The sequence below is a fragment of the Canis lupus genome, chromosome 30 (assembly GCF_048164855.1).
Source record: "Canis lupus baileyi chromosome 30, mCanLup2.hap1, whole genome shotgun sequence".
Taxonomy (NCBI): Eukaryota; Metazoa; Chordata; class Mammalia; order Carnivora; family Canidae; genus Canis; species Canis lupus.
In genome coordinates this window covers 41,328,519-41,342,770 of record NC_132867.1, presented here as the reverse complement: position 1 = coordinate 41,342,770, position 14,252 = coordinate 41,328,519, and the positions used below count along the sequence as shown (strand labels likewise).

At 46.3% G+C, this 14,252-nt stretch overlaps 1 protein-coding gene across 4 annotated transcripts in view; it reads right to left on the bottom strand.

Moving 5' to 3' along the window:
• Positions 1-14,252, bottom strand: part of TRAPPC10 (trafficking protein particle complex subunit 10) — an 89,097-nt gene that overhangs the window by 60,805 nt on the left and 14,040 nt on the right. For 2 of the 4 annotated variants that reach the window (XM_072807145.1, XM_072807146.1), the window contains exons 2-3: positions 8,865-8,946; positions 4,210-4,345 (exon numbers count right to left, since the gene is read on the bottom strand). In XM_072807145.1, coding sequence (XP_072663246.1) covers positions 4,210-4,345; positions 8,865-8,946 — 218 coding nt within the window. Of the gene's footprint in view, positions 1-4,209; positions 4,348-8,864; positions 8,947-14,252 lie in introns of those variants that run through there. The other 2 variants (XM_072807147.1, XM_072807148.1) reach the window with 2 other exon arrangements.

Sequence of the window (14,252 nt, the reverse complement as noted above, 5' to 3'; positions counted from 1 at the left end):
TTTTTAAGATTTATTTATTCATTCAGAGAGAGAGAGAGAGAGAGGCAGAGACACAGGCAGAGGGAGAAGCATGCTCCATGCAGGAAGCCCGATGTGGGACTCGATCCCAGGTCTCCAGGATCACACCCTGGGCTGCAGGCAGTGCTAAACCGCTGCGCCACCAGGGCTGCCAAAAAACAGAGAATTTATGAAAAATGACTGACTATTGGGATTTAAATTCCTATCTCTAAAGATCTGTATCATTTAAATTTAAAATGAAAATAGGGATCCCTGGGTGGCACAGCGGTTTGGCGCCTGCCTTTGGCCCAGGGCACGATCCTGGAGACCCGGGATTGAATCCCACGTCAGGCTTCCCGGTGCATGGAGCCTGCTTCTCCCTCTGCCTGTGTCTCTGCCTGTGTCTCTGCCTCTCTCTCTCTCTCTCTCTCTCTCTGTGTGTGACTGTCATAAATAAATTAAAAAAAAAAATTTAAAAAAAATTAAAAAAAAAGAAAATAAATGCATTCCCAACTCATAAAAGAAAGAAAGAAAGAGAAAGAGATAGAAAGAAAGAAAGAAACTAGAAAAAGAACAAAGTAAACCATAAGAAAACAAAAGGACGGAAATAAAAATGAAAGCAAAAATTAATAAAGTAGAAAACAGACTAGTGGTATGTCAGAAATGAAAACCCTGGTTCCCTGGTTAGAAAGAATCCACAAACTACAAAGAGCTAATTTAACCAAGGTAGAAAAGGGGGAAAATACAAACATACAAAGAAATAATAATTGCCACAAGAGCATATGTTAAAAGTCCAAAAAAAGACCACTTTGCACATCTCAATGAAATGTTTATAACCTAACTGAAATGTACAATTTCTATGAAAAATATAGTTTTATCAAAATTGTCAAATGGCTGCAAAAGACCTACTTCCGTAAAAGGGACACAGAACATGATCAAGGAACTGTCCTATAACAACATACCAGGCCCAAAAAAAAAAAAAAAAAAAGAACATACCAGGCCCAGATGGTTTCACAGGAGAATTCCATCAAATCTTAGAGACCAAACTGTTCTGGTGCCATATAAATTGTCTCAAAAATAGAAAATAAATGAAAACTTCCAAATTATTAGGAAGCAAATATAATATTGATACTTATGTGTAAGACAGAAAATATAAAAAAAGTTATAGACCAATCACTTGTGACCATAGATGCAAAAAAAAAAAAAAAAAATCCTAAATTAGGTGAACAGACACCATTATCACTTTATAAAAATAATACTTTCACCAAGCAGTTTTTATACCAGGAATGCAAGTATGGTTCAATAATAAGAAATCCACTAATATATTTCAACATATCAGTAAATTTAAGTAGAAAAAATCCATGATTATCTCCACCAAATCTGAAAAAGCCTTTCCGAACAAAATTCAAGAATGTATTCCTAATAAAGATCCTTGAGGAATCAGGAAGGGATGGAACCCCCTTCAAGCTCATGCACATTTCCTCGGCCCTACAGCCAGCACCCTTCCAACCGGGCACACACTGCAGGCACCCCCACAGAAGTCAGGAACAAGGTAACCAGGCCCACTGTCTCTACTACTATTTAACAACAAGTTCAGAGGAAATTATTAGAGGCCTAAAAACTGAGAAAGAGATATGACGAGACATGTAGGAGAGCTCTAGACTCTGGGGCCTAGGGAACCAGTGATAGAACGAATTCACACAGTAAGAGAATTGGCAAGGCTAACGTGAAAAAAAACAACAGCCTTCCCATATACACTAATCAGCTAGAAGGTACCATGAGACAGAAAACCCCATGTACTTTAGCAACAGAAAAGTAAAATGCCTAGAAATAAATTTAACCAGAAACATGCAAAATCTGCAATGAAGAAAAGCACAAAACACTTCTGAAGGGCAAAGAAGCGGACTCATACAAATAGAAAAGACATCCCTCGTTCTGGGTCGGAACATCTCCACACCATCAAGATATTGTATCTGCATATGGTAATTTATAAGCTTAACATGGTCCCAATAAAAAACACAGAAAGTTTTGTCTAGAGCTCAGTAACTTGCTACTGATAATCCTACAGAGAAGTAACCACAAGAGAGCAAGAGGCAAACCATGAAAAGGAGGGCGGCCTCGCCAGCCAGGTGGGAACTCGGACCATGATGCGGGTGCGTGGCGACTGCAGGCCAAGGTCTCCGGACACGTCTGGCTGCAGCTCAGGAGCTGAAACCATGGCTATGTGTGTCTAGGACAGAGCGAGGAGGCACCTGCGTGATGCTGTGCAGAGCCAGGGCAGACGCAAACATGGAATGGGACCACACAACAGAGAGCCTGTGGGGTGAGGCTCAAACCAGAGGCACCAGTGGCAACCTGTGGTCTCTGAGACCCACACCTTCCCACCTCTGTCAACCAGAGGCCCAGCAGCGCTGACACGCCCACAGCACCAGGGGCACCGGAGCTCTGGGAATGAAGGGCAGACCCCAGGACAAGGGCAGCAGAGGTACCAGAGCCCAGGATACCTCGTTGTGCCTGAAAGTTGAGAAGTCCCTGAAAAGGACCCAGGGGCCAGTCTGAAGTGACTCTTATGACCTAAGCATCACAGGTAAGGATGGAACTGATGGCAAAGCATTAAATGGGACAGAAACCCATGAGGCTTTCAGAGCAGAGCACCACTGATGGTCTGGAGTGCTGGCCACAGCCCTCAGGAAAGACTGGTTCAGGAAGAATCATCGCTGGTGCCCAAGCGAAGTCAGAATGCTGGATGAGGAGCAGGAAAATCCTGTGGTCTATTTTTTTTTTGTAAGATTTTATTTATTTATTCATGAGAGACACAGAGAGAGAGGCAGAGACACAGGCAAAGGGAGAACCAGGCTCCCCGCGGGAAGCCCAATTCAGGACTCGATCCCAGGACCTCGGGATCATGCCTCCCAATCCTAGGACCTCGGGATCATGCCCTGAGCCAAAGGCAGACACTCAACCACTGAACCACCCAGGTACCCCTAATCCTGTGGTCTTAAAGTGACCCCCCACTCCCCCTAGAGATGGCTTACTAGTTGCAAGGGGAAAACCATTAATTACAGCATGGAGAAACTCTGACCATAACATCAAATCTAACCTCACTGCCAAGGGGGCCGTAGAAAGAGGTAGTTAGGGTCACAGGCCCAGGACAGCCATCCTTAGGCCAGTTCACAAGGTGGGCCCTTGGCTGAGGCCTGGGAACATGAACTGTGGGAGGGTCCCACCACCGTGGGATCAGAGGGCCTCATTGGGCATAAGCTCTTCATACAAATAACACAGCTTGTGCCGAATACTTGCTTTCCCTCTGGGGTCTAGAGTTTTGGTATGAGTCAGGCAGAGGGTGGGTGCCCATGGGCCTGAACCCCAATAAAAGCCCTGGGTGCTGACCTCTGACGAGCTCCCTGGTAGACAACGTGTCACATACGTCATCTCGCTCACTGCTGACGGTGTAAGCCCACTCTGCACAACAGACTCCACTGAAAAAGCTACAAAGCAAAATCTGCAAAGGCAAAAGGGTGTAGGAGTAAGCTTCCAGCCCTTTCTTATGAAACCACACAACACTACTTCTACATCCTCAGGTGAAAATGTCACAACACGTAATGATTTGTGCATGCTATATTTCACTAAATGCCTGTTTTATTAGAGCCAAAACACACAAGAAATGAACCACAGTGTTTTCTGTCAGTTAATGACAGAAGAATTCTGTCAACAGTGACAAGCTTCTTTCCAGGTTCATAAATATGCAACTGCAAAGTACTAGTAAGGGCTCTGGTGACCAGAGCATCCCTGCTCTGGAGGCGCTGTGATGGTGAGGAAGCAGGTCAGTCCCCTGCCCTCAGGAAGCCCTCAGGAGAGCCCCACAGGGAGTATGAAGTCCAGGACAGTGAATATGGAGGTTAGGCAAACAAAGCTGGGAGTAAATAACAATCCCAGAGGCCATGAGGGTGCAGGGAGCTCACAAGAACTCCAAACACAGCAGTGAGATCATACGTGGTGGTTACCAAGAGGGCACACCCCGAACCAGAGCAGAAGCATGGGGCGACAACCAGGCATGTGCCTGAGGACGGGAGAGAAGAGAACACCAAGTAGAGTACATTAAAAAGTCAATCTGAAAAATTACGATTTCCTGAACAACAGCCAGACTGGTGACTTCTCAATCCTATTCCAAGGTATTTTCTCATAATTTCTTCTCCCTTTGTGAATACTTACACAGCATTCCGTCCAATAAATATGAAGGAAGGGGAAAGTAAGTAGGGCTTTGTTTCCTTCTTTGGGCAGCAGCTCCTCTTTGAATTGAACGAAGTTAGATTCTAGGTGAATCATCTTTGGAGCCCGGCCATAGGACCTATGAACAATTTTTAAAACATCACTGAGAAAAATGACAACAGAAGATTCAGCAGAAAGAAAAGGGGGGAAAAATGCAACAATAATTAAATCATATCCACGAGTTCAAAGTATAATATACAGTATTAATCCTGAATTATAATGGCAATACTCTGTCCAAAAGAATTCTGTAATATCTAAACACGCTTCCTATGTACCTGTCAAAGCTCCCTCTCTGTAAGTCTTTCACCTTACTCAGTGACACGCGCACAGTAATATCCGACTTAACCAGGACTATTTGCAACAACACAGACTTCTGAGAAAAATGGGTATTATTTAGAGCTTCACTGAATCTGTAAGTCACTATTAAAAAAAAAAAAAAAAAAAGATTCCCAAAGGTCAAAAGGGGATTTTGAAGATAGGAAAGTTTCAAACTATACAAATACTTTTGTTTTATGATCCCCTGTATGACCCAAAACAGAAAACAGAGAGCGCCCTCGGCCCCGAGGGAGGCACAGAGAGGAGGCCCGTAGGCTGCATACGCCCAAGCCAGGGCTGGCAGGGTGTGGACGCTTTCACTGTACTTCTACAACATACCTTAGGCTACATCTATTTTTCCTTCATACTTACTTCCCACTTCTAGTAGCTGCATCTCTAACACATCTCTAGCTGCATTTTGTATTTTTTGTCCAATCTGAGGGGTCTGTGCCTAATAAACTGAAACTAACTGTATTTAACACGATTATGAGGATGCTTGAACTTGTGTACTTTCTATTCAGAGACTATTTTTCTCTGTCCTTTGTGAGACTCATCAAGTTTTCTTTTTCCATCCTTTTCTCTGTTGGTTTGAAAGTTTAACCTTCTATTTCTATTCTGCTGTTGGTTACATTTCTATTTTTAATACATAAAAACTTAAATTTTTCTTTCTAAAAGTAGAGTAGATGTCTACCCTCTCCTTGAACAAGACAAGTACATTTTCTTCTCTCTGCTTTCTTCCTTACATCTAAAATTGTAGATTTAATTTTTACAAATTGAGTGATATCTTGAGCTTATTAACTAAATATTTTTATGACTTGTTTGCTGACAGCTGCTTCTTTCATCTATGAATTCTGAGCTCATTTTCCTTCCTGTTGAGATGTGTCCTTTCATTATTTCAGGGTGGTAAGGTCTGTGATCAGACATGTCTGAAAACATTTTATGTATTTCCCAACCCTCTCCACGTCATGGCAAGTAATGAATACAGCAGGCGAATGGCACACAGGAACACACACGTGAAGCTCCGTGCAGCCAGAAGTGACGGATCCTGCGGCCCCAGGTGGTCCCCAGGCCTTGGAGAGACAAACCCTGTCGCTCCTACCTCAGCCAGGCCCACAGGCCAAGGGGCAGGGCAGGGGGCAGACGGCAGGGGTGGTGGAGGGGGGCTGACTCAGTCTTCCCTTCTGCGTGTGAGTTGGAGTAGCACAGACTTCTAGGTCGAAAGAAGTTTTCCGTCAGGACTCTGAGAAGTGCTGGCTCTTACTCTCGATTTTCGATGTTGTCAGAGACGGCAGATCTGGTTTCTTTTTTTGTCTGTCTTCCTGGCATGGCTTTTGGTTCGCTTTGTTTTGCTTTCATTCCACGGGACTTGGTAGTGGGGGCTCCAGCAAGCCCCTGATTCGCCACAGGGAAAGTCCTGACCTTAATTTTTCAGATGCTGCTCGTCCCCTACTCTCTACCCCCTGCTCTGAAACCTCTAGCTAACGCCCCCACGTCGACGCGGCCCAGCGCCCCCGCGTGCAGCTCCGGGCACCCAGCCCCAGGGCGCCGCAGGGCCGCGCAGCTCCGGCTTGCCACTCCCCGATGTGCTCGGCGCCCTACAGCCGTCCCTGCAGCTAGCAGAATCTTGGCTTCAATTCTCGTTCCGAGGTCTGCTCAATCAACTGTACATTTTTATCACAGTCACACGCACCTACTTTAACACGTCAGGCAGCATCAACCGGCCTCTCGTTCTCTCACACTCACGCGCGGCTCCCGCCCGGCCCCCTCCGCGCCCGCCCCCCTCCGGGTTTCCTAGAGCTCCTCTGACAACTACCACAAACCCAGAGGCTTAAAACAACACGAATTGTCTGGCAGCGCAGGAGACCAGCAATGGGAGGTCAGGAGCCGGCAGCGCTGGCTTCCCTGACCCTTGGTGGGAGAACACGTCCGTGTCGGGCGTCTGTCCGCCCTGCCCTCCACCCTGCCCGCAAACCCGGGTGGTCTGGGCTTGCAGCCGGGCCCCGCTCTCCCCGGGTGCCCCGATCTCCAAGGCCAGCTCTGCACGGACCGCAACTCGGCCTGCGTCCATGTCTTCTCGGGACACCTGTCACTGCACTTAGGGCCACACTGCTCCAGGCTGATCTCCCGTGATCCTTACCTCCATTATGCTACAAGACCCCTTTCACCAAATAAAGTCACACTCACAGCTTCCAGGGGGACGCATCTCCTCGGGGCCACCATTCAGCCCACTGCATCTCCCCCAACACTCTCATTTTTGACACAAGGTCCAAATGTCCACGATGGGAGACGCGGGCTCAGCGCTGCCCGCCATCCTCGGGCCTGCCCCCCGCCCTCCCAACTACCTTGTCGCCGTCCTCTGTCCCAACTCCGGGACTCCCTTCCTACTAAATGTGCCATCACCTCCAGTTACGCAGCTCTATGATGTGTTTTTCGTCCTCCTGCATCCTCGTTCCCTCAGCTCACAGCTGCCCGGGCACTGCAAACCCCATGTGCCACCGACGGGGCCAAGCCTCAGCTAGTCCGTCCGTCCCTGTCTCGGTCCCTGTCTCGGTCCTGTCTCTGGGCTAGTATCCCGCAGGCCTCCTGCTCCCATGGGGAAGGCACCGGGGGCCAGAGCAGGGCTTTTTGCAGCGCCCTCCGGTCCATCCCGCCCCGCCTGCAGAGTGTGGAGGAGGCAGACAGCTCTGGTGCTGGCCGCACCTGCTCACACCCAGACTGGCCCTTTCCCGCGCTTCCTGCGGTGCCTCATATCCACGGCCCTGGAGCTCATCTGGCCACGAGCCACAGGCTCCCGCAGAGGTGGCCCTGCGCCGCCAGTCCCCTCCCCGCGTGCTCTGGCCTTGCCTGCTGTGGTCCTGGGCTCGCTCCCTGCGTCTCCAGGAGCTGCCTCTGCAGATACGAGACTCAGGGGCTCAGCCTCCTCTCCGAGGCCTCCATCTGTCATCCTTCTCGAGCAGGTGTCCAGTCTCCACTGTGTCACCCGCACGCACTCTGTCTCTGCACCCTCACCCTTCTTCAGCCCTTCCTCTGGCTCAGACAGGTTCAGGGAGGCAAAGAGATGAACACACACTAAATCTATGTCTCTCCTTGTTTCCTTACAACCCCTGGTCTTGTTTCATGGACATGCTTCTTTGTTTTCTCTTTCTGAATGTTTAACTAATGTGTATTAGAAGTCCTCTCCAGACGTTACTTCCTCCACTGAGTTACCTTCTCTCGCTGACAGCACAGGGCCTGCTCAGATGTTGAACGATTCTCCCACTTTCCATCTGCTCTTTCTAGTCAATGTAGTAGTTCAATGCATTCCTTCTAACAGTGTATCACACACAAAAATGAGACTAGACCCCATCTCTGGTGAGTCACACCCAGAAAGCCACGTCAATTCTTCATGGTGGTGGAGGTGCAGCATGCTGCTGGTCAGAGGGAAACGGTGTGGCAGGAGCTGGGCTACGTGAGCATGAATGACAGCCGGGATGTGTACACACCTCGATTAAAATCAGATTCCCTGCACCAACAAGTCAGAATCCAAACATTTTCTAGAAATAATAGCTAACCATAGCAGAAAGAAGTTTTCCAATAAGATAATTCAAACATGGACTACTTCTCCAGACAAGTCCTGAGACAAACAATCGCCTACAGAAGGACACATAGGATTGTTGGTCTGGTTTCCCTCAATTTTTAAATAGCATCTTTCTGTACACTTCCTCATCCTTACAAAAAGAGCACGGGAGCTCAGGGTGGAGAGGTCGTGCTGAGACCATAGGTAAAGGCCACGGGTTCTACACTAATGTGGAGGCTGAGCGCATGCCTCCCCTCCAAAGTGCCCGTACCTTTAAGACACTCTGATGCAGACTTTGAATCACAGAAAACAAACTGAGGGTCCCTGGAAGGTAGGGAGTAACTGGGGGATGGACACTGGGTGTTATATGCAACTGATGAATCACTGAATTCTACCCCTGAAACTAATACTATACCATATGTTAACTAAACTGAATTTAAATTCAAAAAAAAATTTTAAAAGACACTGATATACCACGAGGAATCAGATGTCATTCCTATAAAAGAGAACCTTTAAATCAAAAGAACTGTCTTGTTTCTACCACCCTAGGTCTCAGTAAGAAAATCAACATAATCCTTAAAGAGTGAGTCCCACAGATTATGTGATATGTTCAGTTTCTTTACAAAACACCTTAGAACTTAGGCTTTAACTTTTATGACCTCATTTGCTCACAGAAATGTCTACAAAATATAGAGGGAGATAAAGCCAAAGAGCAAATATGCCACACCTTCTCCATTCCATGGGTTCTCTTGGAAGCTGCTGGGAAAGCGTTGGATAAATAGAGGTAAATAAATTCTGATCTCCAGCACCTACAACAGGAATAAAGAACAGAGTTACAACAGGCAACATGGGCTATAGAACGTACTGAATTGGTAACTTACACAATTTTATATTTAGTAAAATGACATCACAAAACAAGATTGTTTTATACCTTTAAGTTATTGATCTCAAGAAAACCCAGCCCTTGACATTCAGTCTAACTCCACCCTTACGACACCTCCATGTGGTTCGAACGGTTTTCCCCAAGGAGAATGAGGATCGGAAAAGCTGAGTACGTTGCCCAAGACCACAAAGCTGAGGAGAGAGGGAGCTGGCTCAGCTCCACCAGCAACCTCCTGAGCGTATGGCCCGCAGCTACTGCTTCTGCTTCATGCAAACGGCCACAAACATCATGCAGAAAAGGAAACCCCAGGAAGTGAACGTGGATTTCCTCACCCAAATAAACTCAATATGCATCCAGACACTAGTAGGAACTAAAATACATACAGAACACTCTGTGCACATGACACACAAGACACGAGACACGTGGCTTCTCTGCATTAGTCCTCGCAGTCCCTGCTAGGGCACGACCAGCCTTCTCAGATCAGGAAGGCAAGGCTACAGGGGTCCGCCCATTCAGAACACAAAGCTGGCTCTTGGGGATCCTAGTTTTGCATCCAGGTATGTGTGACTTCACGCTACAGGCTCAGTTTTTACTCAGCTCTTTTATCTTAGTGTTAACAGAACTGCAAGGTCCATTAGCTCCCATAAAATGAGAGGATAACCACATTATCCTTAGGCTAAAAAAGAACCTTTTAATGTAGATGACTCAAACTCTTACACTGGAGATCCTCAAACTTTAAGCAAAACCATTATCCAAATTGCTTTTGTATTGATCTTAAATCGTTGGGAATTGATGTGGGCCATTAATACACTGGCTTATTTTGCTATCATGAACATTAAAAAATAAATAAATAAAAGACCTCCCCAAAACCACATAACGAGATGATCACTGCTGAGAGGAGCATTGCTTGTGGGGAACAGCCAAGCGCAGCTGTCAGATGGGCACAGAGAGCCCCTCAGTTGAGTGTGCCACCCCTCCTGGGCCTCAGAGGGCTACCTGTGAAATGGGAAATAACACCTAGGGCTGTGGTGATGGTCAAATGAATCAGCCTTGACCCGGGCCTGATGCAAAGTAGTTTAGGTTACTCTTACTACATGTTCTGTTCAAATAAAAACAATTTTTATGTTTTAACTTAGCATTTTTCATTGTATTTCTTTATTTGATAATCATCTTAGAAATCATTAAAGTAAGAAAATAATCAGCCTCAGATTTCTTACCTTGGATTGCCATCCCTATGGCCTCCTTAGAAGGTTCCAAGGTTAATGTACAAAAATTGCCACTCTTCTGCTGAGTGGCCCTGAGGGCAAGCAGTAGAAGCTCTCTCCTGCTTCACCTGTGTTCATCCTCATAACAAAGTCTCACACAAATACACCTGGGTACAGAGCCTCCCAATAAAGTGCCCCCTACATCCCCCAAGCTAGCTCTCTTGGAAAATCCTGTTAGAGTAAAGCTCATGTAAATGGGGACCGTAAGGTAAGTTTTCTTACACTATCTCATGGAATAAATCTTTAATTTCTGTCCTAAGTTCAATTTTAAAAGATCAGAGGTCAACTAGCACACTAATGGCAGACTTCAATGTGACTGTCTGACCCCGGTGCCTGCCACAAGCTGAACGGTGTGCCCCCACAAAATTCCTGTTGAAGTCCTAACCCCCAGGACCTCTGAGTGTGACCGTATTTGGAAATCAAGTCTTTAAGGTCTCCAGGCCCTGATATAATCTGACTGGTGCCCTTTTAAAGAGAAAATGTGGATACACAGAAAGAGACAAGCCCACATGAAGACACAGAGAGAACACAGCCATCTATGTACACAGCAAGAACAGAAAGGCTCTGCAGCCAACCCCACAGACACCCTGATACTGGCCTTCCATCCTCTAGAGCTGCCCACTCGCTGCTCCAGCCACGCAGGCTGTGCTCCTCTGCAGACTAACACCCCTGCCCCCTCAAGTTATACCTGAAGGTCAAATTCTTCTAACCCACTGAAGCTCTACCAGGACTGAGAACAAAGAAAAGCTACCTGATATTCCAGAACGCACGCCATCATTGTCCTAATAGCTTCAATCTTTGTATGGAGCATCCTGCAAAGCTGCGATGCCCCCTGGAAATGGGCTCCAGAGAGCAGGAGAGTGGAGGGAGGAAGATAGGAGACTGTGTGTAGGCATAGAATCCCAATTACATCTCTGCTTACGCGATGGGTGACCAAATTTACAATACATACTTAGTAGAATCCCCAAAATAGCCCAACCATGGAGTAGAAAGGTCCTTAGAGCTTTGAGGTCTGAACCAGAAGATAGAAGACGGAGCAACTTCTGGGCTGATGTTCATCAGAAAGTAGCTACTAACAGCAAAAACGAGGTGGAAGACTGATGCGCCCAGCTTCAGAGAACCCTGTTTAGAGAACTGTGTTTATTTTTCCACCTCAAGAGGCCTATTAAAGGACTGAAGTCAAAGTATTTATTGTAATAACTAAGATCCCTTTTCGTGTGAGAAAGGGGAGCCTCCTCAGTCCTTAATAAGGGTAATTCAAAGCATAATCCCATTAACATAAACCTCTCTTTCGGGATCCCTGGGTGGCGCAGCGGTTTGGCGCCTGCCTTTGGCCCAGGGCGCGATCCTGGAGACCCGGGATCGAATCCCACGTCAGGCTCCCGGTGCATGGAGCCTGCTTCTCCCTCTGCCTATGTCTCTGCCTCTCTCTCTCTCTCTCTCTGTATGACTATCATAAATAAAATAAAATAAAATAAAATAAAATAAAAACAAAAAACCTCTCTTTCCCTGCTCTGCCGGGCCCATTCCCATCACTGTAGGGGACACGTGGAGACAAGAGGGCTGGGGGAGCACACCGTGCCCGCGCCACCCGCAGGCAGCTCCCGGGGTGTGCAGACCAGGGCGGCTGGTCGGCCTCCACCCCTGGCCAGTATCAGGGCAGGGCAGGGCCCTGGCAGGAAGGGCTGCGAGGGGCAGACACAGGAGCCACTCAGATGTGAAGGCAAACATCGGGACAGTCATCCTGCTGGGAAGAGAGGGACACAGGCACCCAGGGTGCTGCCCAGACCTGCTGGGCACCTGCCCCAGGCTGAGAAAAGCCCCGCTCAGACGGCCCCCAGTGAAGGCAGGCAGAGTCCCAGATTTCTGATGGTATGAACCTGTTTTCTCCTTATTTCTGTCAGCAGTAACTAGATTTTGTCAGATGCAGTCAGACGACTGGCCAGACCTTTGTTACCTCCCACATTCTCACATTTTTACCAGCATATATTTGCATGTATTAATCATGTAATTTAAAACTTTTTAATGCTAAAAGCAGTAAGAGCTAATTAAATATGGAGGGAAAAAGAAGCCAAAAAATAAGATTTCAGTGATTTAGGCATAAATGGGTCCTATTTCAACCAATTCAACATTTGTCTTACAACAGAAGGAACTGGGAATTCAATTATGGAAAAAGTAATTAGTAACCTGTATCAACATTAAAAAGACACTAATATGTATCCAGTTTATAAGATAAAAGTAACTACAGATATAAATACATCACTTACACTTGAGATCACCGACAGTAAGACAGTAAGAAAATGGCTATTTTTGAAACAACTCTAACCTTCAAAGCAGTCGATCATAACAGAAATAGAAATCTGGAGGCCAGTCTCCTGACCCAAGATGCTGTCACTGAGATTAGAATCTAACTAAAGCCTAACAGCAGGCCAGACCCCCGCCCCAAACCAGTCCTACACCATGTAGCTCACTGGTCTGCTCCCTGAAGAGCAGTGGACACTTTCACTTTCAATCACTTGATGCCCAAAACCTTTATTTGGGGGCCCACTAGAACTACAAAGTCACAAGTGTTATTTAGACATTTTTGAAATTCAGATTTTTAATTCTTAACACTAGATGGCAACTGGAACAGAAACAACACTAAGCTGACGGAGCACAGGACTTTGGGATGTCCTGTTTTGCAGCGAAATGTCCCAGACAAGACAACCGGCACTGCACCCTATCAGAAGTCTCGGTCTAAACCAAACCATCGGGAGGGTTTCAATTTGAGAACAAGATTACAGGGGTGTTCACTTTCTGCATCTCAGGAATATAATAGGGTGTCTAGGGACGCCTGGGTGGCTCAGCGGTTGAGCATCTGCCTCCAGCTCAGGGCATAATCCCAGGATCTGGGATCGAGTCCACATCGAGCTCCCTGTATGGAGCCTGCTTCTCCCTCTGCCTGTGTCTGCCTCCCTCTCTGTGTCATTCATAAATAAATAAATAAATAAATAAATAAATAAATATTTTAAAAAAAAATATATAGGGTGTCTAAACTAAACTAAAAGGTACATAGTCTCTCTAACCTAAAAGAAAAAGGTTCGTACCTACATTCAAAAGCTATGCACTGGTTGTTGCTAATGGTCCTATAATGTTTATACAACAATTTTTAAAAGATTTTAGGACTCAAATATGACATTAAGATTGAATTTGGCACTGAGTGTACAGAAAGAGTAGCATGAATTACCAAATGTGGTTTGAGTGCTTGGCAGCTATAAATTATGCCTCAGGGGAGACACAAGCTATTTTGAAGTTACTCAGTCAGGAAGGACACAGGGTTTTCATGCTTGTACAATCCTTACTCCCTGTGTTTCTTGTTTTTTTTTTTCCCCAGACATATGTTAAGGGCATTTGGAAATCTGTCATAGCCCTGCTCTCCAGAGCCTGTGAATATGTTACAAGACGAGGGAGAAATTAGGTGGTAGATAAGGTTGCTAATCAGGTGAACTTAAATAAAGAGATTATCCTGGATCATCCAGGAGGCCAATGCACTCAGAGGGGACGATGGAGGCAGACCCAGAACCAGAGTTGGTATCGTGAGGACTAAGCTGGTCATTGCTGGCTCTGAAGATGGAGGAAAGGCCGTGGGCCCAGGAACGTGGGCAGTCTCTAGGAGCCGGTAAAGGACAAGGGAATGCATTCTCTCCAGAAGGAATCAGCCCTGGCAACCTCTTGATTTGAGCCCAACGAGACCCATTTCAGACTTCTGACCTCCACAACTCCAAAATAATACATTTGTGTTATTTTGAGGCATTAAGTCTGTGTAATTTGCTATAGCACCCACAAGAAAAATTAAAGCGTTTAATTTGAAAAAAAAAAAAAATTCTACATACTACCTTTCTTCTGATGCTACAGGAGGGCTTAGCACCAGGTGAGAGCTAGCTAAAAGAAGTCAGAGGAGCCATCTGCTTACCACCAATACACAGCA